Source organism: Equus przewalskii, chromosome 16 (genome assembly GCF_037783145.1).
Source record: "Equus przewalskii isolate Varuska chromosome 16, EquPr2, whole genome shotgun sequence".
Taxonomy (NCBI): domain Eukaryota; kingdom Metazoa; phylum Chordata; class Mammalia; order Perissodactyla; family Equidae; genus Equus; species Equus przewalskii.
The window spans coordinates 21069159-21095957 of record NC_091846.1 but is presented as its reverse complement, the minus strand read 5'-3'; the positions used below and the strand labels follow the sequence as shown (position 1 = coordinate 21095957).

The 26799-nt window shown below is 45.4% G+C and overlaps 1 protein-coding gene across 7 annotated transcripts in view; it reads left to right on the top strand.

Annotated features, from left to right (window-relative positions):
* Window positions 1–26799, top strand: part of LOC103559735 (uncharacterized) — a 77850-nt gene that overhangs the window by 28020 nt on the left and 23031 nt on the right. For 3 of the 7 annotated variants that reach the window (XR_011527815.1, XM_070578153.1, XM_070578154.1), the window contains exons 6-7: window positions 3442–3531; window positions 7478–7540. Coding sequence is in view for 4 of the 7 variants with exons in the window: in XM_070578153.1 (XP_070434254.1) it covers window positions 3442–3531; window positions 7478–7540 (153 nt within the window). In the remaining 3 variants the exon portion in view is untranslated. Of the gene's footprint in view, window positions 1–3441; window positions 3532–7477; window positions 7541–10388; window positions 10579–21501; window positions 21647–26799 lie in introns of those variants that run through there. The other 4 variants (XM_070578155.1, XM_070578156.1, XR_011527816.1 and 1 more) reach the window with 3 other exon arrangements.

The window sequence follows — 26799 nt, the reverse complement described above, 5'->3', positions numbered from 1 at the left end:
GGCTGGAGTAGATACGAAGAAGAATTGCAGTAACTTTTTTTTTTTCCACAAAGGGAACAAGAAAGAAGAGAGCCTGCAATAGTATTTTGAGTACTAATAGACACGTGTTGAATTCTAAAATAGCTTTACGTAATTGCAGAAATTGGGAAACAATCTTTAAAATGAAGAGCTGGATAAATAAGTTTTGGTATATCCTTATATTGGAATGTTATGCAGATATTAAAAACATGTTTTCAATAATATTAAATAACATGAGAAAATTATCATTATAAACTATAAATCCTTTATTCCTATCAAACAGGAATCAATCTTATTCTTCCCAACTTCTGTACTCTTCCTCATGCCATTTCCTCCCCACCCCAAATATAAATAGGAGCATAGTGGAAGAAATGTTTTAAGGAGAGATGCATAGACAGTGAATTTTAAAGCCTGAAGGAATTTCTGAGATCACGTAGTCAAAATTCATCATTTTGCAAAGGAAACTGACACTGGAAAATTAAATGTCTCACCTAAGGTCTCAATCCCAACATTGCCACTTGCTAAAACCCAGGTTTCCTTTCCAGTCCCCAAATTCGGCACATTTTATTTTCTATTACAACATGCTATGTCTGAGTTTGGGTCAGACCAGATTATAGAGTATTGAAGGTTAGGCCAACAAATATGAACTTTATCCTAGACTATCCTTTTTTTTGGAGAGGACGAGTACAGGACACAAGGGAATGATAATAATCAGAGTCATAAAATATCTGTAGAGATCATCTGTTTATATTTCCTAATAATTCTAAATCTTTAAATTTTTTCTCACACATTACAACTTTAAAAATTCTTGGAGGAGAACCTAAATCATTTCTGTGTCTCACATAAGTGACTAGATTACCACTTATATAACTGTTTTATTTATGTATTCATTTGCTTTGGTCTATCCCTTCCAATAGAATGTATCTTCGGGGGTGGGGGGGGCTAGGCCTGTATCTTTTTTTGTTGACTCCAGCACCTAGCAAGTGTTTGACACTTAAAAGATGTTCAATAAGTATTTAGTGAGTGAATTAATAAATGATAGCTACTAAAAAGCAGTAGTCCTTTATTTACTTTGACTAGACTTCTCCTGGATGTTTTCCCAAATTTTGTGATTCCATTAGCATTCAAAATTAATTTTAGGATTGGGCGAACCTGCTCTGTTATTCATATGCTTTGTATTTCAGTCCAGCACAATTAAACTGTTTTGTAATATTAATTTAGGCACTCTTAAAACTTGTGCAAATTCACAAAGTTTGGGAATGACCTTGGCCTGTAATTTTATTTAGATTTTTATCCACAGATGAATGTGTGCACTTATACCAAGAATTAGTGGTTTCTATGTGAGAATAAACTGATGATGAGTCAGGAGGCAACACTATTGGATGAACATATTTAGAAATAGGATAAAAGAGAAGCAATGCCTTGAAAAATAGAAAGATTCGGCTGAAATAAGTATACATGTAAACTTACATCCTCAAATTAAGTGTAAATTGCAAACCTGACAAAAAGAAGTAAATAATATTTTGAAGAGTGGATTTTTCCTTAAAGGCAGGATATTAAAACAAAACAAAACAAAACAAAAACACTGAGCTTAAATTTAAATAATAATCTCAGTTTTAAAAGGTAGTCCACATAAATTTTTCTCCTTAGATTTCCTTCAATATAAAAGTATGTAGGAATTAAAATAGATATTTATTTTTTTACAGCAAAATCTTTACCAGATGAAGAAGTTTAAAAATGTTGGCCTATTAGCCCATTTCTAGGAATTTATCCTAATTTAGGAAATAATCTGAAATGCTGCAACAGAGTTATGCATAAAAAAGTTCATAGCAACATTATTCATAGGAAAGTAAGGAAAACAGCTTAAGTGACCACTTAAGGAAATAGTACTCCATACAAGGAACATTATGCAGCCATTGAAAATGTTTTTGAAGAGTTTTAAATAACTTGAGGAAACATTTCTGATAAATTGTTATGAAAAAAGGCAGTGTACTCAAGCAAACAGTTTGAACTTCATAAGCTTAAAAAACTGCATGGAAATATGTCTACAGCCAACAGTCAGTTGCCTCTAAATAAAGGAATTAGTGGTTAGTTTTTCCTGCTGTCCTTTTAAGAAATCTCTTCTTTATTTTATTTAAACATGTTTTCAAAATCTTCTTCACTTACATGTACTACTTTTATAGTCAGAAAAAGAAATCCATTACTTGTGACAGACATGTGTTTATGTCCCAATGATATGTGTTCAGTATCATCACATGAATATAAATATTGTTAACCAAAAGAAAAGTTTGGTATTATTTAAATCCAAATAATGGAGTTTCCAAAACAAACACTGATACATATCCTATAACTTGTAAAATTATGGTTTAGTATAATTTACTAATTATTTTGACCTAGCAAGCTCTCAGTATGTTCATTTATGATGGAGATGGTTGGAGAGGGGATACCTGAATTAATTTATTAAGTTCCTTGAATCTGTCAGTTAGCAACTCTCCCAACAAGAGTTTAATGATACAGTATGATGTCAAAAAGCTGTCCATAAAATTGTGCTGAGTGATTCACTTTTGCAAACTATTATTTTGTACTTCAAAAAGAACGAACAGTCTCTTAAGTGCTAATTTTTTACAAATAGAAAGGAGAGAAAAATTTGTTCTTACCTTGTTTGTTTTGGCCAGCTGTGAGCTTCATGTAAGATTCTGTGATCTGACATCATCTCTTAAAATGTTTCTTGTGGAAATAACTGGCAACAATATTTACCTGGTAGGGTTGTTAGAAGTTTTAGTGATGACATATGTAAAGTGCCTGGCATAGTACATTGCACATAGGCATTCAGTAAAGGGTGGCTATTCTGAGAATATATAATATTACTATGACTTCTTATCTGTTATATTCCTATATATGGGATGAACCGGAAAAAATATGAAGTACAATCTATTTAAAAACATTATTCTAGACTTCCAGATAAAGATGAGTGAAGGCAGACCACAAAATCTTCCTCCCCAAATACCTCACAAAACGGGAAAACTTAACAGTAAAAACTCCTTTAAAAACATTACTAGAAGCAGCCAGAAAAAGAAAATGTCCACAACCTAAGCCAGCAAAGGCCAAAATAATACTGTTATTTCAAAATAAATAAATTTGGAACAGCAAGAAATGAAACAGACATGGCTAGAAATCAAATTCTCACCAAAAAGAAAGACTGGCAATCCCAGCACATTCCCCTAGTCAATTCCTTCTTCTTTTCACCAAGATGATTACGCCTCATCTCTTCTCTCCTGAATCTTCCACATCTCCCTGTGCCTCACCTCAGTCTTGTTTTATGGATAAATAGGAACTGTCACAAGAGAAACTTATCCTTCCCACACCCTGTCTACCGACCTACCTTCATCTGTACCCATATATACTCTCTCTTCCTTTATAAAGGATCAGCTGTCCCTGCTCTGAGCTAAGGCAAGCCCCTCTACTTGTGCCCCGGATCCCATCTTTTCTTGTAGAGTCAAGGATTGCGTTCTTGTGAGTATCCCCTTCATTACCTGGATCCTCAATTTCTCCCTCTTTACTAGATTATTCTAACAAGAACACTTACTGTAGTATTTCCCATACTAAAAATACCATCACGCTAGATCTCCTATCCCCCTCTACTTAAAGGGTGAGTAGGAGCCCATTTTTCTGCTCTCCTTTATAACAAAACTTTTCAAAGATTGTCTATACTTGCAGTTTCCACTTCCTCACCTTACATTATCTCTTCAATCCATTCCAATTAGTATTCTCTCTACAGCTCCACGTAAACGGCTCTTGTTGAGATCACTGACTACCTTCTTGCCAGATACTTTTCCTCTTCCCAAATGTTTGGGACACCCAGGCATATTCCTCACCCTTTTTTTCTTCTCCATCAACATTCATTTCCCCCTAGGTCATCTCATCCAGTCTTTTTGGTTTAAAATGTTGCCTGTGATCTTAGGACTCCTAAAATTTGTATTCTATCCCAGATACCTCTGTTGAGCTCCAAACTCATATCCAACTGCCTGCCCAGGAACTACACTTAGATGTCTAATAAGGACCTCAACATTAACACATTCAAAACAAATCTCTTGATTTTCTTCTCCCCCTCAATTTACTTCTCCCCAAGTCTTTCCCCATTCAATAAGTGACATTATTTGCTCAAGGCAGAAACCTAGAAATCATCCCTAATTCCTCTGTGTGCCAGTTCTTAAGCTGTTATCTCTTAGCAATAAACCCTTCCATACTCTGTGATGCTGGAACTGGGATTCTGCCAACTACATTTCTTCTTTGTCAGCTGAATCCCTGCTATGATCTGTCAATAAGAGGCCCTAGAGAAAGACTAAAAGTCAGGAAGAGGGGACAAAGAACTTGCTTTTTGGTTTTCTTCACTTGTCAGGGTTGCCCCAGTCACGGACCTTCACCCTGACAGTGGCACTTAGCTCAAAATTTCAACTATTTTCCACTCTCCTAGAATCAGCCCCAAGGTACCCTCTCAGAGGTACCAGCAGCAAATTGGCAGCACCCCCTGCCCTGAGGTCATGGGTCCAGCTCTGCCGAATGTTCCCTCTGAGCTTCTGGGTTCTGATAACTTCAGGTGTTCCCCATGTTTATCTGGTACTAGGGGTAGTAGCTGCTTCCTGAAGTTACCCTGTTATGTCAGTGCTCCCTTTTTTGCATTTTCAGTTTTACAACACCTATTTAACCAATTCTTTATACTCAGTTATTGCTGTTGAAATACTTAGCAGCAGCCAAGTAACTCCTCTAAAGCATATACCATCCCCTTGCTCCTCATCACATTTAAAACAAAATTCAGACTCCTTACCAGGGCATACAAACTCTTTTGTGATCTGGCCTATCCACTTCTCTAGTCTCATCTCTCACCACTTGCTGGTTACTCACGTGGCTCTAATCATTCTGTCTTGAACACACCACTTTCCCACAGCAGAGCCTTTGTACTTGCTTTCCTCTATGTCTGGATTGCCCAGGTCTTTACCTAGCTCACTGCCTCACTTCATTCAGATCTCTTCTCAAATGTTATCTTAGAGAGGCCTGCTCTCGCCACTCTCTCTAAAATGCACGATTCCTTCCCCCACCTATCCATTTCCTTACCTGGATTTCTTATTATCACTACCTGACATTCTAAATTTATTTCTCCCTCCCCCACCCTCAACTAAAAAGTTTCATAGCTTCATAAAGGTAGGGAAATGATCTTATTTACCACTAGGGCTGGCACTTAATAAACTCCAGTTGACAAGTGAATTTAATAAATTGCAGTGAAGGCAGAAGTAGACCAAAGTATTTGCAAATAACAATATGCAAGTGAGACAAAGACAGTATAGCTTGATTCATCTCCCTGAATACATAATGCAACAAATGAATCAGAAAAAGCACTTAAAGATGTAATAGAAGAGAATTTCCACAAAATAATGAAAGAACTGAATCTGCAGAATAAAATGTTCAAAGAAAAATGGACACAGTATTCAATATTGAGGCATATCCTAGTTAGGCTATTAACCATAAAAAATGAAGGAAAAACTTTTCATACCACTAGGCAGAAAACTAAATAACTTGTAAGAGGGCGGACGTCATGCTGGTCTTAGACTTCCTCTAAGCAATATTCAAAGCCAGAAAACAAAGGAAAAATGTCTACACAGTTTTAAGGCAAAGCCAGTATGACCTCAAACTATTATATCTAAATAAGTGTCATTAAGAATTGACGAAAAAGACAAACATAGCATCCATGAATCCGTGTAGGAAAAAAACCCCCAAAACTACTTAGCAAAGAGCAGATAACTAAGTGATGAAACAAAATTAATAATTAGAATATTGTGAATCAAGGCATGTTGTGACCACTGGATTTTAAAATACAGATCAAGACCAAATGACCAAAGGAATTAGGGTTACAAAACAGAATAAACCTTAAAACACTGACTTTGTAAAAATAATGATATAACCAATAAATATACATTTTTCATAGCAGAGTCTTTGGGCATTTCTAAATTTGAAACACACTGATAAAATAAGTCTCCAAACTCTTAATGTTTTGAACTTCGGATATTCGGAAATAAGATCTCTTGTGGCAGACAAACATTTTTCTAAAAGTTCATCAATTCCTTCAGCTTATCTTACTACTACCAAATTCAAATAATTTTAAATGTAATACTTTCTTATTTAAAAGTAGTATACTTGTTCTAATCTTAAATAAGATTATCTTATGTGTATAAATGCATATATACCTACCATGATGTTCATTTAATATTAATGGTAAAATCTGAGATCTGAGGAGATATAAAAATTTTCCTGTAACTTTATATTGTTTGAATTATTTATAAATGAACATGTATTGTTTTTATGAAACCAATAAAAACACTATCCTTAAAATACTATTATACATGACAATGTGAATATACTTACTACTACTGAACTGTACATTTTTAAATGATTAAGATGGTAAGGTTCATGTTATGTGTTTTTTACCACAATTAAAAATACAAGAAATATAAAATACAGTTATAAAACTTACAAAATAGATACAGCCATTACAGCCATTACATTTGACTCTACCAAATTTTCCTCAAATCAACTTTTCCACCAAAGGCTACACCTCAAATTATACCCTTCGCATAATAAATTCTCCGTACTTGCCTACACCTTATCTACTTTAATTTTAGAAAGCAGAGATTATTCACTGGCAGACACTGTTACAAGTAGGCAAAATGAAAAGGTACTTATAAAAAGTAAGTAATATGTTGTGTTACTTTATTAAATACCCTGGTGTTGTAAAAAATGTAAATGTATGTCATTTTTTACATATTTGAGAGGAAACCTTTTAATTTTAACGATTTTTTTCTGACTGTTAAAATAATATGTGCTTGAGGCTGGCCCTGTGGCAGAGTGGTTAAGTTCGCGTGCCCCGCTTTGGCGGTCCAGGGTTCACATCCTGGGCGAGGACATGGCACTGCTCATCAGGCCATGTGGAGGCGGTGTCCCACATGCCACAACCAGAAGGACCACAACTAAAATATACAACTGTGTACTGGGAGGATTTGGGGAGAAAAAAGCAGGAAAAAAAAAAGATAAAAAAAGAAAAAATAAATAAAATAATATGTGCTCATTTTAGAAAATATGAAAAATAAGGTAAAAATTACCATAATCACATAACAGACTTCAGTATATTTTTCCCTACCCTTTTTCTATACATATAAATAAATGTATTTTTAAATAAATGAGGAGAAATAGTTTTATAACCTAAAAATTTAAGTGTACATTAAATTAAATATTAGTATTTCTCTGTGGCATTAAATATTTTTATTAGTTCCATAATATTCCATTAGATTATTGCACCATGGTTTATTTAACCACTCCTTTATTATTGAATATTCAGATTGGTTCCTCTGTATAGATGCTGTGGTGAATATATATCAATCTTTGACTTCATATTTGATTATTTCTTTAGGATTGGTTCCTGGAAGTGGAACTACTGTATCAAAGATTTGGATGTTTTTAAGACCCCAGAAAGGTAATATAATAGATGAGATTATAAATTTCATTGCATTCTTAGCAACACTAGCTATTAACACTTATTTTCAATCTTTGTCAATCTGATGGGGAGATTCTTTCTGTAATTTAATTTGATAAAGTTGCATTTTTGCTGATATACTCATATTAATAACTTTACTACCTCAAGGACTTATAATTCTTTGTCTTCTCCATGATGCTTAACATAGAGCCTTGCCAACATGTTGAAGAATATATCTTTTTTATTGACTTTGGCAATATTTCTTTAAAAATAAGTTATGTTTTGAATACATAGAAAGGTGAAGAAAAATAACATAAAGGATCCAAATTATTTTACTTAATAAAATGTATGACTGTATTTAGTTCTTCATGTAGTAGTAGACACAGCATTACTACTATCAGCTAGCAATATATTTTTTGTCGAATCTCTTTATTGAAATCATATTGAATTTATGGCTTACTGTACCATTTTCACTACAGCACTTTCCAAAATGCTTAGTTTATAAGCTTCAGAAAAACATTCACTAGATAACTACTTTGAAATAATTTCCTCAACCCTGCCTTCATTCAGAATGCCTAGAAACAGACTGGCCCACTTCCAGTTTTCTTTCATGTTATCCTTACTATGAAGTCATTCTATAGATAGGGTAATAAGTATTCTGGCATAACAGAAAAATAGCATCTGTAAAACTATATGGCACAGTTTGGCTGGGGTTGTTCCTTGAGAACTGCATTACGTAATTTAAAAGTGTTTACTTAAGCTCCTTTGGGCTGCCTCCATGGTAGCTATGAAGTCACAGAGAATTAGGAACAGTTTGGGCCCTGATAACAAAGTCTGTCAGTTTAACGTGAACACTGTGTCAGTTTTTTTAAAATCATTGCTATATAAGAAACTTCAAAAACAAAGATATACTTAAGTCATTTTATTTTTTTTAAAAAGCATGCTACTTCAAAAATCATTAAGAAATACACACAAAAAAATAGAGTTCATAAGTGTACATTTGCTCATTATCTAGATGTACTTATTTTAAAATCTGTATTCTATAGTATGAATTCACAGTGTGATTTTGACTCAGTATAACTGTGAACAATTATGCAAAAATTATCAAAACTGTAGAGGTATTAGACAGCCTTTAGGGGAGTATGTTATTAAAATGGCCTAAGCACTATTTCTAAGTCATAGAGGAAGTCTTTCTAAGAGAACATCAAAGATGTATAAATTATAATAATATCAGCTTTAGGAGAATTTAAAAATATACTAGGTTATAAGAAAATATTACTTAATCTTGATTACTCAGAGAAAGGTGGTATTTTCAGTTCCTTAAAAAAATGATTCTTGAGCCCCTTTACCAACCAAATAATGTGTACTAAAAACTATGTGTACTGGTTTTAAAGAAAAATAATGCAATGTGCATTGTAAAAATGGGAGAAGAGTCATTTAGATTCTGTATTGTAATAATAAGTGTATATATCACCTTCAAGGAAACATGCAAATTCTTATAAAATCCCTAAAATCTCAACCATCCCTTTAGAATTACTGAGTGTTATGAATAAACAAACCCAAGTAAAGATCCTGACATCTAAAAACATATAGCCCTTTTTTAGAAATATCATTTTAATTATGTACAATTTATTCTAAAATTACTTGTTGGAATAATCTTCATAGCATTTTGCTTTTTAACTCTGAGAAGTAAGGACATGTCATTGATGGCTTTGCCACTGATCTAGTGAGGTCCAAAGTCAGGGACAATTCAAAGAGGAAACAGAAAAAACTTTTAGGGCCTGATCATGGCCCTGGAGGTATAGCCACTGTGGGGATCCTGCCTAGCTTGGGAGAGAGAGGTGTCTGTGTACAGGAGGCCTGAGCTGGAGGGGAGGGAAGGGTCATGAGGGAGAAGAAGAGGGTAATCCCGATTATAAGACAAACTGCCTACTCAGATTGGCTCAGGATTCGCTTTGCTGTAACAATGAAACATTTGGGTTTTTATATTGCGTTCTAATATAAAAAAGAGGATATTTATTTGGTTTCTTATGTTTAATATACAGCATATTGTTTATAAATCTATTTATCTGAAGTTAATGTGTGATGGTTTTAAACATTGCAAATTCTCTGACACTCCTCCCATTAAAAGGGAGAGTCTAACTCCCCTCTCTAGAATATGTATGGTGTCAGTGATTTGCCTCTAACATATAGAATGTGAGGGATAAGATGCTACATGACTTCTAAGATTAGGTCATAAAAGGTGATACAGCTTCCCTGGCTCTGGGTCTTAGGACTGTTTGAGCCCAACAAGCCTGTTGTGAGGAAGCTGAGACCACAAGAAGCAGGCAGGTGTAGGTGCCTGGGCTGTTAGCCCCAGTTGAGGTCCCAGCCGTCAGTCAGTACCAATGGCTAGACACGCAAGTGAACAAGTCTTCAGATGATGCAAGCCTCCAGCCTTCGAGCTGCCCCAGCTGACGCCAAGTGGATTAGAAATGAGCTGTCCCTGCAGAGCCCTACCCAAATTGCATATTCATGAGTAAAGTAACACTGTTGTTGTTTTAAACCACTAAGTGCTGGGGTAGTGTGCTCTGTACTGAGTACAGTCCTAGCTTAGGATGGCTGTAACAAGTAGGAGGAGGAAGCAAAGGAAAACCCTTTTCCTCAAGCTTTCCTTGTTTCCTTAGCCAGACTGAGATTCTAGCAGCTCCTAGTACTAAAGATTAAGTGGGGTTTTGAAGTGCTAGAGGGACAAAAACACCATCTTGGGGACCCAGTCTATCCGGACTCCTTTTCCTTAAAGGCTTAGTGGCTGAGCAGAGAAAAGAGAAAGCTTGATTCCCTCCATTTCTCTTCTCTTTTCCCGTAGGTATCCCTGGTTTCAAAAAAGAGGGGAAAGCAAGATTTAATCCTCTCCTGCCCTCATCTCCCTTCTGAATTTGAATTTTTGGAAAGGTGCTTTCTTTGCCACTGAAGGAGTACACAGCCTCTTCAATCTTATAAAGGGACCAAACCAGCAACATGCTTTCATTCCTTATAAAGGAAGCAGGATTTACTAATCTAAGTTATATACGCTAGGGACACCACTCTGTCTTTACTCACTCACTACTGTCCTTCAAAGCCTCCTCTTGCTCCTCCTCTTCCCCTAAAGATGGGCGTTTCCCAGGGTTCTGGTTCTCAGACCTCTGCTCACTTGATACACTTTGTGGTCCATCTGATCCATTCGGCACCTACATTTTAAGGACTCTCAAGAGCCAGACCTTACTTCCAACCTTCCTGGGATAGTTCCCTGATACCTCAAATTCTAGAGGGACAAAACGGAGTTCCTCCTCCTGGACCTGAGGCCCACTCCTCCTACCAGTTCACACCCTAGACCAGAAATCTGGCAATCCCTTGCTCTTGCCCCTGCCCTACACTGCCAGTCAATTTCCCATTCCACTCACTCGTTTTAAATTACTTTTCTTGAATCCCTCTTCCCTCTATCACCACTGCCACTAGGTACACAGCAGTGGTCCTCATCCATCCTTATTTAGATCACAGACTGTCTTATATTCCGTCTTCCAGTCTCCTGGACCCAACCAGTGTCATCTTTTCAAAGACATGTAACCTTTCTACACTTGAGCTTGCTTTTCCATTTAAAAAAACCTTTTCGTGATTCTCCATTTCCTATAGGTTTTAATCCTGAGGCCCAATAGTCATTTACTCACAAAGCAGAGTAAACCCCGAGAAATTGTCTGCAAAATTTTAGTATAGATCTAGAGGTGCATTTTTCTGAAGAGAGACCACATTGCTTTCCATAGATTCTCAAAAGGGTATGTGTCCCCAAAAAGGCTAAAACTTGTAGGTCTCACGCTAAAGTCCAAACTCTTCAGCATGGAATATAAAGCCCTGGATAACCTGGCCATCCATCCAGCTTCCTTTCTCAACCCCCTCTTCACTCCCCCCCCCCCCACCCATCCTTTGCTGGCTGTAGTTCTTCACCACAGGCCTTTGCACATGCTGCCATGCTTGCTCAGCTTGAGATGCCCCTTCCTCTCTGCTTAGTTGACCTGGCTTTAGCCATCAAGGAAACTACCTTCTTTGTTTCAAGAAACACCTGAGGTCGTGCTACCTACAGAAGGCTGTGCAGGCTAGGCAAGGTGTTAACTCTTGCCTCCCTGAAGCCAGCCTAGCAATTGCTTTCTCTTAGCTTCTACCTGCCGGATTTACAAACTTGGGCGGGGCGGGGCGGGGCGGGGGGGGGGGGCGGGATAGGGAGAGAAGAGAAAACCACAAAGTAATGCCAGTAAAACAAACACTGACTGAAAATTGTTTGTGCAGCACTTACACACTGTAGAAGAACCTCGGGCTGAATATACAGTACATTTTTGTAGTGTTTTCTTGGGAGGGAGAAACTGGGCGGTGAACACGTCATTTATAGTTGCCAGCAGATTTTTTGATGAGAAATACCACACACCTTCCTGTTACAGAATATTGTATAGAAATTTCCAATACCGTCTGGTTTTCCTTTATTTTATGCCTAGCCACCACATAGTTTAATGTATTTTTACAAATACTGTAATAACGCAGTTCTGATATTCTGCGATTTACTAGGAGGACTGCTGGGTCATTTATCTGAATTATTGCTCCTGGTTCACGCCACCACCACTCAAAAAAAAGGCAGTCTACCATCATGATGTATCTCTAAAATTCTCCATCTACCCTGGAAGATGACCAACTTTTTGAGATAAACCGTGTTCTGACTAGTCTTTTGGTGAGACCTCCTATGCCTTACAGCACAGGCTCTAAAAGTCAAAAGTCTCCTCTTTCAGAAAAGTTGTCTTTTGTTGCCTCGTAAGGGAGCTCTTCCAATTTCTTGGGCGGACGGATCTGAGCAAAGTGTATTTCCCTGCTAGTAAAGCACCAACTTATAAATAGCGCTCACCGCGCTGAGTCACCAAAACCCGGAGTCTCCCCAAATAGCTTATAACGACTGCTGGAAGCGCGTCCCCCGGAGCGGTGACGGACTCCAGCCACACACCTGCGGGGTTGGAGTGTAGGCTCGCGCCGCTGAGCGGGTCCCCAACCAGCCGGCGCCCCGGGAATGCGGGCAAGGCCTCCGATTGCCAGCCAAGAATCAGAGCGTCGGACCTCGCGCGCGCGGACGGCGCTCTTGGGATGCGGCCCGACTCGGCAGCGACTGCTCCGGGACCGCCCCGCCCCCTCCGGAGCTGGGAGCCGCGGGGGGCCGGCACCAGCCTCCGCCCTGCGCCGCCCGCTCACACAATGGGGCGCGGCGGGAGGGGGTGATAGCGGCTGCCTCTCCGGTCCCAGGCCAGGGACTCCGGGCAGCTGGGGATGCAGCCAGGGTCTAGGGCCGTAAGGAAAACCCTCGTCTATCCTCCGCTCACTCCCACACTTCGAAATGGCTGCAGCCACCGGTACTGGGGGCTGGGGGAGGGAGCGGAAGCGCCACCCCCTGCAGTCAGGGGATGGTGACGTCACCCAGACTGTCAGCCTGTAGCGGGGGCGTCTGCCCGTCACGTGACCCCAGCCCCCTCCTCCTCCTCGCTGAATTCCGCGCGCGCGCTCCCTCCCCCAACCCCGACTCCCACCTCTCCCCCGCCTCCTCTCCCCAACTTTCGCCCTCCCCGCTCCAGCACGGCTGTCAACAGCGCCAGCTCCGCCCCCTCCCCCGCGCCCTGTGTAACCGCCACGGCGGCGCAGCGGGCGCTCGCGCTCAGCTCCCGGGCTCCTGGAGGAGAGCGTGCCCCCTGTCCCCAGCCTGCCCCCCAATTCCCGGCGCGCTGGGTGTGTGGGCACAGGAGCCAGGGTGCGCGGCGGCGTGCGGCGACAGCGCTTCTCTGCTCAGTCCTCCCACGGCAGCCGCAAGACGAGGCGGAGACGCCAGTTCCGAGCTTGGAGGAGGCGAGGCGCGCTCGGCCGCCTCCCAGCCCTGGCGCGTCTCCACCGGGGGTCGGCCCCGGGCAGGAGCAGCAGACGGGAGCCCGCCCTCAACCCCCGCCCAGGGCCCGCGCCTCCGCGGCGCTCCCGCCTCCGCTCTCCCTGCCGCCTGGGCGGCGCGCGCTAGTCCTGCCTGGCTTCGTCTCCGGCCGCGGCGCGGGCACCGGCTGTGCGACGAGGGGCCAGGCGCGGACCGCCTCCTTGAGCCCCCTCGGCCACCCCGCGGTAGACTGCTGGGGTTGCAGATTTGGTGGCTGTCACTGCTGCGCCTCGTTCTATTTTTCCTTCAATTCCTTTCTAAAAGTAGAGGCTTGGGGGAGGGAAAAGAAAACCCGGTGTAAAAAGGGGCGGTACGGACTGACCTGTCATCGGCGGAGGAAGACCCCCGGTGGGGATGAGCGCTCCAACCCGCGCAGGGACTGGAGCCTTGGGTTCGCGCGGCGCGGCGGCAGCTGTGCCTCAGCCAGGTGTCCCCCTCGGCGGGGCCCGCGCTGTCGCGCCCGCCCCCTCCCCTGGCGCTGCGCTCCCCGCCCCATCGCCAGGGACCAGGGAACCCCCCAGCTCGATTTTTTGTGCAGTTTCAGCAAAGCTCCGAGGAAGTTGGTCCTTTTGTTCCACTATTTATAGATTGCGTCAACATTGCGAAAAGGAGAAGGCGGAGCGGTGGCCCCTCCTCCTCCCCCTCCCTCCGCCGGCTCCTGGGAGAGAAAAGCCCCAGCACACGACCTAAGTACACAGCGCGCCAGCCGCCCGCCCGCCCCCGGCCTCCTGCTCGCCGCTTCCCCCTCCTCCCAGCCCGGGCCAGAGCGCTGCCAACCCCATCACGTGCCCGCCCGGGAAAACCAGCTCCCCGGGGCTCCGCGCCGCCTGCCAGGCTCCGTGGCGGCGGCGGCTGCCTCGCTCAGCTGTGCGCCCAGCTCGTGGGCTCCGGCTGCGGCCCAGGCGTCGCGCACAGCGTGGGCACCCACGCCCTAGCAGCCCGGCGGGGACCCCTGGGTCTGTTGCTCGTGGGTGTGCTCGCCAGCGTCCCGCGCTTCCGCCCTCCTCCCCCCTTCGGCGTCGGGAGCGCCACCGCCCTGGTGGTGGAGTGTGTCTGCGTTCAGGCCTCGCTTAGGAGCTAGGAGTCTGACTTGTCCCTAGGGCGGCCGCTCCCCCGGCGTTAGCAGGCCACTTGTCCCTGGCCCCGGCACTATTGAGTGGGGGCGGGGGCCCGAAGGATGCGGGGGTGGCTCGCAGCCGCTCGCAGACTGGCGGGCAGAACGCGGGAAGCGCGGCGCGGCGGTTCCAAGAAGCGCGGAGACGCTTTCCCTCCTCCGCAGGTGCAACGAGGCGTTGCGCGAGCTCACTTACTGCTTCCCGGACAGCTGGGGACCAAGGAGTTTGCGGACTTAAGCCACAGTGCGGGGAATATAGTTTTTGAGGAGTTACTGGATGTTAGATCTGTGATAAAAAATATTCGAACTTTTCTTCAAAACCTGATGACGAGATGATAGGCCCCGCCATACCCCCAAAATGAAACTGAGCTCCCTGCCGGCCTAAAAGCTTCTGTTTCTGAGCTCGATGTAAACAAGGAGGGCGGTAAATACGAAAGGAAGGCCTGATAACAAAACCAAGTGCAAGTAGCTAGTGTGAGTGTAATTTACCTTAGCAGCTTCTAGTCCTTTCCCTAAGTGATTTATTTAGATCGCAGTTTAACTTTGAGAGTTGGAATAAAATAATTTAGCACATCAGATCACGGTGGAGGAAAGCCCGGGCTAAGCTGGGACGAGTGCAGGAAACACGTCGGACTTTTCCGGGCAGCTGGACAGGGTGGTAAACAGTCTGGAAGGGTTACGTTATTTTCTAAGGAGTTTGGAGAGACAGTTCCGTGCGCTCACCCTCGTTCGGGCTCAAGTGCAGGCCAGGGTTGGGGGGCGGGACTCTGCACCGGCCCGCGCCCCCAGAGCCGCTCGTCTTGGCCCTGCACTGGGCTCGTCCAAACCCAGGAACGCTTTCGCATGGGCCACACGGGCAGCAATAAGTTTGCCTCTATTTGAGGACCCGGTCCATGTTTGGGCCTTTTTTTTTTTTTTTTTTTTTTTTTAGGGGGAGTCCTTAGGACATGGGCTCGTCAATTTAGTAACATGTGCTTCTCTCGCCATGAAGAGGGAGGCGACATGAAGTAAAGCGAACCTATGCAGTGGTTGCTGGGGTTCCAAAGCATGGAGCTGAGTGGACGCGCAGCATATTGGACGGCGCGGTGGTCCCCTCACACCTGATGGTGCTCAGAGTATGGTGCCGGAGCCGGCTCTTACTCTCTCGGCTCTCGCGCCTTCTCTTTTTCCCTCTAATTTAGTGAAATGCCACGGCCGCCCATCTTCCCGCCTTTCTACCCTGCCTTGTCATCTGTATTTGAAAGAGACAGCCCGCCTAAGAAGGCGAATTCGTTTCCGCGCCAATTTTGTTGCATCAATATCTACAAACCACGTTTCTTTGCATGAAGAAAACAAGCCAGGGCCTCCAGGCACTTACCACCGCTGCAAAGAACAGAGGTGCCCAGGCCTCAGCCTTAGCCTTCCTCCACCCCCCGCCCCGCTTCAGGTCGAACCACGGTGTCCCTGTCACTTTTTCAGGACATGCGTTCTCTCCTGCCCCCCACTTTGTTCTTCCGCAGTCTTCCCAGCTGCAGAGAGGAGGGAGCGAAAGCAAAACGAAAGCACCCGGGGCGCATCAGTCGCAGCGGCTTCCCTGAGCGCGGCCGTGGGAGGCCAAGGTCTGGGGTCCAGAGGCGAGAGTGGGCGCCAGAGCTGCGCAAATACCGGGTGGGGGTGGTGCCCTAAGGGCGCCCGGGAGCTGCCAGGAGCCCCGTCGCTCCTACTCCCCCTGGGAAAAGCGAACGCGTCTGAAAATATACGATGCCCAAGGGAAAGTTTGCCCTAGGTCTTGAGTTGAAATTCGAGACTCATTGGGACCGTGCGGAGGGACGCAGAGGCAAAGGAGTGTGGCGCGAGGGCGTGCATTGGTCCCCGGCGCCTGATCCCCCGGAGAGGCCCGGGCGATCGGCAGCGCGGCGAGGACGCGCAGTGGCCGCCAAGGACTAGAGGCCCACGGAATTGTTGCTCCACCGAGGTTGGATAAGCACCCCGCCTCCCCGCAAAAACCAGAATTCAACGCGGTATAAAGACTTCAGGAAACTTTGGTGATATCCTTCGCGTCTGCCCTCCTCCCGTGCGGTAGTCACTGCGGGGACAAAGGCGGCCTGCGCAGATTTGGATGAGGCGCGGCCCTTGTAGGCGGCCTTACCGGCCGCAGACTTTTTCAGTTAAGGGACGGCATGAGAATATCGTCACAAGGTGGAGGTAACCCCTCACAACCGCCCCTCAGAGTTGGCCGCCAGTCCGAATCTGGTCAGCTAAAACGCATTCTCGGTCCCCCACCCTCCCCCGCAGCGAGCCATCACTGGGAGACTGGCCTGCGAGCTGCTCGCTCTGTCACTCCAGAACGTTTGTGTAGCCAAACACCCGAAAAGCCCCATCCTATCCTAGTAAACAATTAACTTTATTCTATTTAATGGCACCTTTTCGTAGCCATTATCTGTGGGTCTTGGCAAGTGTTAAAAAAAATCATTTGATCCTAAATGAGTCGCATGTGGAAATACAGTTTTCTGTGCAAGTAGTTGGATTGTCCTTTCTCTCACTGGCACCTAATGCACCGCAGCCTACAGCTGTTACACCTCTAGCTGTTCAGAGGCGCCGCTTTCGCACCGCGCCCTTTCTCTCTAAAAAGGGAGATTTGGACTGTGTCCTTGTTTGTCTTGTTTACATTCTGCATCGCTGGTTATTCATTTCACCAACATGACTCAAAAATGACTATCATTTTAAAAGATGCAAAATTGAGTTCGCTTAGGCGAACCTGGGGAAGGCAGTCTTGGTTTCTTGCTAACGTTTTGCCGGTAATAGGCGGTAGTCAATCCCAGACTAGCTTTGTTCGTTTTTTTATTCCCTCCCTCTTCACCACAACTGCAAATATCAGAAAGTTCTAACTGTAAAAAAGACGGCCCACTCCGCCCAAATTTCTTTATACAATGACGAGAGGATAGCCACAGGTAAAATAGACCCTTAGGCTATTCCTTTTGGAAAGAGCATTTTATTCTTTAAAGAATACTCAGCAAAAGCTGTTATTGACGCAACAGACTGCTAAAAATGCCTACTTTCACCATGCTCGCCCTTTGGTTTCATATGTGGCCACTGTTCTCACTTTCTTGCAAATTTTTTCCCTTGTAACTTATTTTTATGAAACAGAGGTTCCATTAGGTTATCTTGCTAAACTGGGCGTCTATAATTATGAAGTTGGTCTTTTCTCCTGCACCTCACTTAAACAAAAAGTATCCACATAGCTTTGAAGACTTAGTTGTCTTTATTTCGCAAGCTACTTTTTTTTTTTTTAATCTCCTCATTCGCAAATGATGCTTTGCCTGCGCTAGGTTCAGAGTTAGATGCTGAAATGTTACCCGCCCGGGCAGTCCCTTGAGCCATCGAAAGGCTGACCTTGCGCACGCCACTGGAACCCGGACCAGAAACCTCGATTTTGAGTCCAGTTTGGAAACAAATCTGTGCTTTTCGCGGTGAAATGGGAACTTGCCCAAGCGATGCATCTGGCTTTAGATTTTATGGGGAATATGATCTGGAGAAGGGAACGCCTGTTTCAGGCGCGGCAACATGCCCCGCGCGGATCCCCGGGGGCTCCTTCCTGCAAACAGCGCGCGGGGCCTCGACCCGCGGGGCCTCGACCCGCAGGGCCTCAGCCAACCTCCGGGCGCCCTGGTTTGGGTTAACCCCACTCAGCGCTCTCCCTTCCCGGCCTCGCCTGGGGTCGCTCTCCGCGGCTGACGAAGCTTTTAGACTAGAGGAGAAAGTTTGAGGCTGAAGATCAGATGTTCTTAAAGGGGCTGGGAAAAGGGAGAGGCTCTCCGCAGTTAGTGCTAAGAAATTCGGACACCCCGCGCTCACCGCGAGGCGAAGAAAACTGTCCTGGGGGAGCACAAGTGTTCCCGAGACTTTGCCAAAGTTTCGAGAGTCCGAGGTAGCGTGTCCCCTACCCCCGTCGACTAGCGGGTTATTTCATAACCCTCTCCAGGCTGCGTTAGGCGAGGACCCAGGCGGGGTGGGGGTGGGGCGGGGTGGGGAGGATGGACTTACTCTGTTTCCCGCCCCCTCCGCAGCGAAACCTGTAAGGGGTTAAAATGGCGCGGCCGGGTGGGCGTGGGGAGTGGTGCCAGAGTTCAGCTCCGACCTGCTGGAGAAGCGGGGTGGGGGTGTGGGATCCCGGAAAGGGCCAGGAAAGCGGGGACTAAGGGGAGGTATGAGGCGAGAGTTTCTGCTCTTGGGGGCTGCTTCCAAGGAAGATGCCGGCAGTAATGGGAATGGGACCCACAGCAGGGGAGCCAAGCAATAGTTAGCGCTTGTCCTGGCCTCCCTGGACAGGGTTATGTCAGGAGAGCGCCCTGGCACCGAGCTCTGGCCGGCGGAGCAGATACTCCCCCTCGGGCTCTCTCCGCCAGCGGAGCTGGGCGGGCGGTGCGCCGCGCCGAGCCCAGGGCGCTGAGGTCGGCAAGTCGCCTTTGGAGCGCGCGGCGGCGCTTCCCCAGGCTACGTGGAAAAAATCATCTAAAAGAGCACCCCCTCGGCACGCAGTGTTTTCGCCCTGGTAAGGCAGATAGAAAGAGACCCAGGGAACGAGGGAAGCTCCGTTTAGAACTTCCAGAGTCTCCAAGTTTGTCAAGCGACTGGGAAGCTTGATAGCTCCCCAAGAGCTGCGCCCATTTCCCCTTCCAGAACAAAACTAAAGGAGTGTTCCTCCAAAGGAAGGCTGCAGTTCAGGCCCCACGCGGAACCCGAGCAGCCCCCGCCTGCTGACCACGGACTTGCTTCTCCCAGGGCGGCGGAGAGCGTCCTTTCCGAGCAGCCCCTGGCGGGAAGCGCGCGCCTCTGGACGCGCTCAGCGCTGGGCCCCGCGGCAGCCCGGGCGTTACAGCAGGAAACGCTTCGTCCCGTTTTCGGTCTCCCAGTCAAAACATTTGGCTCAATCTCGAAATAACTTTTTTGATAGTCCGGAAAAGAAACACGACAAATAGACTCACCATCAGGCTTGAGTCAGAGAACATTTCCCCTGGACTATAGCGAGATTGGTTTTTTCATTAGTTGCAGGAACTGAATTTTTGATGATTTACCTGTCTGCTGGAGCTCCTGGATGTTTTCTTCCCTCCTTTCCCACTTCATCTGGTTGTCAATTCTTTTCTCATTTTTTTAAAGCTCTGGGTGCTCAATTCCATCGTATCCATTGTAACATATGCAGCCGCTAGTCTAACTGAACCTTTATCAATGGTCAATATAAGCCACAATGTTTGCATAGCTGTCACAAAACTGGTCATGTTTTCGGTTCCTTTGATCCATAGCGACGGGAAAGTTTTGCTTTGCATTTTCTTTTTTTTCACATCGCTTTCAGTGTTGGTGCTCTCCTCCCACTTACAAGTTCGCTCTCCTCCCAAACAGTTCAGGATTTCTTTATTTTTACAGGGACCTAAAGAGTTAGGAGAAATTAAGCGTGTGCTGACTCACCTTCAGTTTTTCTTTCCAGTCAAGATTAACACTAAACGATGTAAGCAGTTAAACAAAACAGACTTTAACATCATGAAACATGGATCTCTCCATTAACCTTGTCAATTATGTCACTTTGAAGAAGGAAGTAATAAAAACGAAATTCTTGCGAATAAAATAAAATTATGGAAGCTATCCATCTGAGGTCTGGATGCACGAGAAGGAGAGTGGAGGGTTCAGTCTTTTTAGGAAGAGCTCTTATTGATAAACAGTTATTAATATGAAAAAAATGTATAACGGTAGCCCTATCAGGGTGCCTGCACATAGTAGGTACTCAGTGAGTATTTAGTCTCCCTTTCTCCCTTCTCCCCATCCTTGGAAATTTTGGCAAGGAGATACAGACTTCCCAGTGGTTAAGGAAATCATGCTCAAACTTTGCTTCTGGTTCATGTAATCTCCACTCACTTGAAAAAAAAAAACTGACAAAATTTATCCAGGGAATTTTAATAGCTTATTAAAACTTAATGGAAATAGGTAGAAAAAATAAAAAGTATGGTGATTCCATACTTACAAATACAAAACACATTAAATTATTTTGAACTTTTCAGTGTCTATAATAGGTAACTATCACCATTTGATTTCGTTTACCAATTTCTACAGTAAAAACGAAAATTGTGGGCTCTTGCTCACTTCTCGCGTTTCTGCCAGAGCAGCCTTCACCCACAAACTGATCTGTCTCGAGCTCATATTTTTCACAGCGCAAAGTTTATCCACTTTTGAGAGTCGTGTTCATTTTTTCTTTTAAAAAATAAAATGAGAAAATAGAGCATGAGACTGTAACATTCACGGGTGGAAAAAAACCACCTGCGCACTGCCCCTGCTCTGCTTGCAGTGTCGCCGGAGACGAGAGTCGCCGGGAGCGGCTTTGCGCATCCCGCCCAGTCACCTGGTCCGGGCGTATTTTCTTTGGGGCCCATTCGCTGGGAGTAAACAGTCACGTCGTAGTGAGTTTCCTGGCGACTTTGCACTGCTCTTTAAACAGAAGAGAATTCGCGCATGTTCGCCTCCACTTAAAAGTTTTCTTGCCTCAAATTGTTAGGTATTAAAAGTGTTCCTCGTAGCTTCTCTGCCCTTTCTCCTCCTAAATGACGAGGCCGGTCACGGCGGCTGACCTTAGCGCCTGCTGCGGGTCTCAGCCTCCTGGAGCAAGGCTGCCCAGCCAGCTAAGCGGGCACAGTGGCACCTCCTTAGCACGTGGCTCCCGCCAAGGGGAGCGCGTGGGCACAGGGCGAGCATCTCGCGCGCCAGGCGCACGTTCCACGCGCCGAGCGGCAGGAAAACTTGGGGCACCAATATCTTCGCTTTCGACAAGCGCCCCTGGGGAATCTGTGGAGAGACCAGGGGCGCGGTCCTGGCTTCGAGACCAGGACGTTACTCTTTTGAGATCTGTTTATCTCGTTCTAGAAAATACACCGTACGTGAACCCCTAGAAATATCTCCCGGCCCTCCACTCCAGTGGTCTGCAAGTCCCGGGTGCGATGGGGATCCTCCTGAGTCCCGCACAGTGTGCCAGCTCGCGCAGAGCCGAAGGCTGCGCGCCAATGTCGCAGTAAGTTCAGAGGCGCGGATCGGGGTCAAAATTGAGGGGAAAAAAAAAAAATTCCAAGTCCGGCCCAGAGTTGCTGTCTGGGACTCAGCCCGGCGCCCCCTCAAGATCCTTCTCCGAGCGCGGGAGTCGTGGATTACTCTACTTCGCGCAGACTGGACGCGACGCCTGGAGGGCCGCAGAACTACTTGCACGCCTTGCGTGGGGTCCAGGCATCAGTGCGACTAGCGCATCGTGTTAGTTTGGTAAACTGAGACCTGAGGTGAGCCTTCATCTTGCACCGCACCCCCGGAGGCCCGGGAAGAACTCCAGGGTCCTTCCACTTGGATGTCCAGGGGTCAGGGCGGGCCGCGCCTCCCAGGACCCCACGTGTGCCGCCCGGGCCTCGCCCGAGGGCGCTGGGCAGCGGGGACGACGTCCGCCCGGAGCTGCGGCGCGCAGAGCGGCGGCCCAGGGAAGCCCACGCGAGCTCCCGCGCAGCAGCGGCGTCCGAGGCGCTTCCAGGCTCGGCCTGGAGCGAGGGGCGCGCAGGGGGAACCGCTTCTCGAGCTTCGTGACGCAGGCAAGTCTGGCGAGGAAGGACTAAGGGGCGGGGAAGGAACTCTGTTCTCCTCTGGACCGAGCGGGTCTCGCCGGTCTGGGGAAGCCTGGGGCGAGGGTCTCAGGAGCCTGAGAGCTCCGAGCGGCGAAGCTGGGCCTGGCCTCAGCTGGGCCCGGCCTGAGGGACCCTGCGTCTCTCCCAGCCAAGGCGGCGCGTTGGCCTCCGCCTTCTGGGTGCTGGACACAGTCTACCCACAGGTGGTCCAGATGGGGCCGGCCTCGCCCTCAGAGAGAGCCTCTGCAGATGGCCGGTGGCAGGGAAGCCCCAGGCACCCGCGGCCTAGACGGGGAGAATTCACAAGGGTATTTCCAGGCCCCAGCGACCTCTGGGCAGGGGTTAGCTCAGAGTCAGGCAGTCTTTGACCAAAAAAGAATTACACAAGGTTCCCACATCTGCAATCAGTGAACTCAGGGCTGATTGCTTTCTGAGGATCCTATAGGTATTTTCACCTGTAGAAGTGAGTTTGGGACTTCCTTCTTTCCCTCAAGTAAGCTGGTCACACAGACAATAGGTAGGTTACAGGCCTGGGAAGGATTCATCCTCTGTTCCTGTATGTGCCTCCTTCTTGGGACATTGAGTGTTCCCCACACTCCTGGACCTGCCAGGGGAGGTCCTGCACTGTGCCGGCGGGGTGGGCTCCCTTGCAGGCCTTGTCTGACGCGGGACTGAGAGACTGTCTGGCTGGCATGGGAGGGACTGCAGGGAGGCATGTAAAGGACCGGGAGACAGGACCTGAGCTGTGCGGAGGGCTGCGGGTGGTTAGCAGAGTTCTCTCCTTATGAAAAAGACGCCTGGGAAGTCTTGCTGCCTCGACTAACATGACAGGGTGGATATGCCCAGTCTAACGGTGGACAAGGCCGGAGCTCCTGGAGACCAAGCTAGGACTGGAAATCTGTATTTTCCTGGCTGAGTTTCTTGTATTTTAAGATTCTTTCCCATTTGTTTTCCATTTACTCTTTAGTCAAATATGTTTGAAAATCTTGCCAAAAGGAAGTCATTCAGTTAACAGATATTTATTGAGAGCCTACGATATGCCAGGCACAGGAATGGGATAGTGAACAAGACAGTTCCTGTCCTCACAGAGCTTACAATCCAATTTTCTCTCCAGAGACAAAGCCAGGCAATTAAAATAGGCCGTGAAAAGGGATACATGGGCATATCCATGGTGAAGTGAGCATGGCTGTTTAGGGCTGTTTACCAGAAGTTCTTCATCTCTGGAGCATGGAGGGAAGAGGACTGGGGTAGGGGGGAGTAGAGAGACAGCCTCAGGTGACTAGCCTGGACCCAGGACGGGAGGTTAAAGGGTGAGCAGTGCCTCCCAGGACCTTCATGGGGTGGCCCAGGAAACAAAGCTGAGGGGCTGTGGTGCTGCACTAGATCACATGCCCCTGAGGCTTCCCCACTGGTGTTAAGATTCGAAGGATTCATTTTTATTTTATTGAGAGAGCTGATATTTCTGTGCCAGGACCCACTGAAGCACGTATAGATAAATGAAACACATCCTTGTTCTGCCTAGATGGTTAATCTTTCAGGCCTTGAAAAGAAGAAAAATCCTAAAAACTAGTTGTAGGAGAACCCATCTAGCAGAAAATTTTGTGAAATCTTGCAGTTAGAAAATTGATATTTGAGATTAAACCCAAGATAGTGAAGAAGACACTGTCCTGTCCTCATGGAGTTTACAATCCAATGAAAGATTCAGAGAAATAAATACAAGATGTTCAAGGAATATAAGGGCAGCAGACAGGGCAGGCTTTAAATTCTCAGAAAGGCAAGTCATAGGGGTGGGGCATTTAGCTCAAGGTAGCTCAGGGAAGTCCCGCGGGGAAATCTGAGAGAACATTCACAGGAAAGAGAAAGCTTTTGTGGGTTGACACAGCCCTTGTCCTCTCTGGAAAAGTTGGAGCGTTCACATTCGCGAGTCTCAGGACTGCTATAACCTGGTAACTCTGCTCCAAAGAGACTAAAAAAAGGCCTTGCCACTAACTAGGCTTAAAAAAAGGTGTTAGTTTGATGTCACAATTATTAATTATGAAAATACCTAGACGTGGTACCTTTAATTGGAGCTGCTGAATCTCTTTGTAGCATTTTGGTAGGGGCAGGAGGGAACAATTTGTTGAGCGCCTGCTGTGTTTCATAGGTGCTTCAGGTGTATTGCCTTTTCTAATCCTCATAACAACTCCGTGAAGTAGATGTTTTTGTTTCCATTTTATAAACTAGGAAACTGAGGCTCAGTGAGTTTATGCAAGGTCACTTGGTGAGTGAGTGGCAGGGCTATTTGACTCCAAGTCAGTGTTCTCTTTACTCTTCTTGTGGAGTCTCTTCTCAACCCACAGAGTGATGATCCTGAAAAAGAAAATCATATTAAGAGAATTGACATTTGAGGACTTCAAACCCTTCAAATTGTATTTTAGGGTTGCTGATATAAAAATTAAGGAGATTACAATAAATAGAACACTAGGAATGTTTTATACAAATTGAATTCATTTTCAAATTTCAGAATAAAGAGATACTTATACGTTAGTTTTGTTTTATTATACAGAGAAACACGTGCATGTAGTCTTACATTTAAATGGAAATTTCCTTTTGAATTTTGGACAAAAACTAGACAATTGGTGGTAAACATTATGCAGTATATACAGAAACTGATATGTAATAATATACACCTGAAACTTACACAGTGTTATAAGCCAATATGACCTCAATAAAATAATTTTTTTAAAAATTGATTTTCTAATTTGTAATCTCTAGGTCACTTTCCCTGGGTTGTGACTGAATAGGGCTTGTCGTTAGGATGTAGAACATCTGGGGTTTCTGGTTGGGGGAAGGATTATAGTAATATTATTATTTTATAGATTGATAATATTTGATAGGTAAAAGGAAAAGAACTTTTTTAAAAAAATATCCTAGGATTACGTTATTCAATCAATCAATTCAGTAAATACCTGTTGAACACATACTGCCTGCCAGGTACTGTGCTGTGTACTGAGGATATAATATTGAGCAAGATAGACTGAGTCCTTGTGGTAGAGAGCGTATCAGGAAGGAAGGAAAGTAACGCTTGCTTTGCTCCCGCTATGTGCCACTCTCCTAGACTCATTTAATCCTTCAGACAAGCCTGCTGTCTGTCCCTGTCTATACAGTACGTGCACAAAAAGGGGAGGTTCAGAAAATTTAAATAACCTGTTCAAGATCACACAGCTAATGGCAGAGCTCCAGTTCAAACCCAGCAGTAAAGACTATGCTTTTTCTCTACACCACATTGCATTCTTGACTATACTTGCTAGTCATTTTCTCCCTCCTTGGCCTATTCCCTCCACTAAAACAGGAGGGTGACTATTCTTATCCTATTTATTTCATGGAGCACTCTTAAAACCCAAAAGCACTGTAGAAAATTTTTTAAAAAATCTGTTCCTTATTGTTTAGTTTAATTTAATCTTACAGGAGAAAAAGCATATGAACTCTAATAACAGGTTTATTATAATAATCTGTTGATGCAAAAAAACTTCTAGTCTAGTAGAATCAGATTTTGATGAATTTTTGTTGTCCTTTGTTTTATTAATTTAATGCCCAACACTTATTGGACATAGTGGAATTGCGCCGAGCCTGTCGATGTAGAGATTAGGGCAAGTTTTTTGTCCAAAGGAGCTTCAAGTCTACTGGGTGAAAGATACATATAAACAGGTAAATTATGAAAATGTGCAGTAACAGATGCCCAAGGTCTTTTGATATCTAACAACATTCTGAGCCACCCTTGCCCAGGCTAGAAGTTTGTCTCCTAACATTGTTTCTCAAGCTAGAAGACACCTGGGCAGCTGGTTAAAAACATAGAATCCCACTTCAGTCTTGTAGAGTCAGATTTTCTGGAGGTGGGGCCTGACTCTCCGTTTTAAATGAATTCCCCGGTAGTTCTTGTGAAGCCTGCCTACACCAGCATTTGGGAAAAGAGCTAGACCACTTGATTATAGTCAAGGGGCCTAAAGGAAAACAGCCCCCCAGCCCCTGAGAATGTGGAGGGATGTGGTTATACTCAACCAGCAACAGTTAGGAATCCACACCCCTTAAGGAATATGTGTGCTAAGAGGTGAGAAGGGTTGATGGAAGGTCTTCAAAGCAGATAGAGAAGACATAAATTATAACACATTATATGGGGGGTAGCATTTTGGCTAATAGTTTCACCCATGAGTTCATTTAAAACTGTTAGTGGATGCCACTCAACTCCAGAGCATCTAGTTGATTAATAAGAGTACAGCAGAAAATTCCAAATGTTCTTTTTTTTTAAGCCAAAGAATCATTTATTCAAATGAAACTTTAATGAAAGGCTGATGTATAAAGAAGAACTGCTGTGGCTGAAGAAGAGGATGGGTGAGGAAGAGGTGGGTGCCCTGAAAACTGCCATACAGCCAAGCATTCAGCAGCCTGTGAGGGATTTGAGCCAAGGGCGAGGCTTGCCTTCCTTGTATTCCTTGCCTGGTGCCATGTAGACACATAAGAGGTGTATAGTATTTAATGACAGCTGTGGACTGATGTTTGCTTCCCCCCCCCCCCCCCCGACACC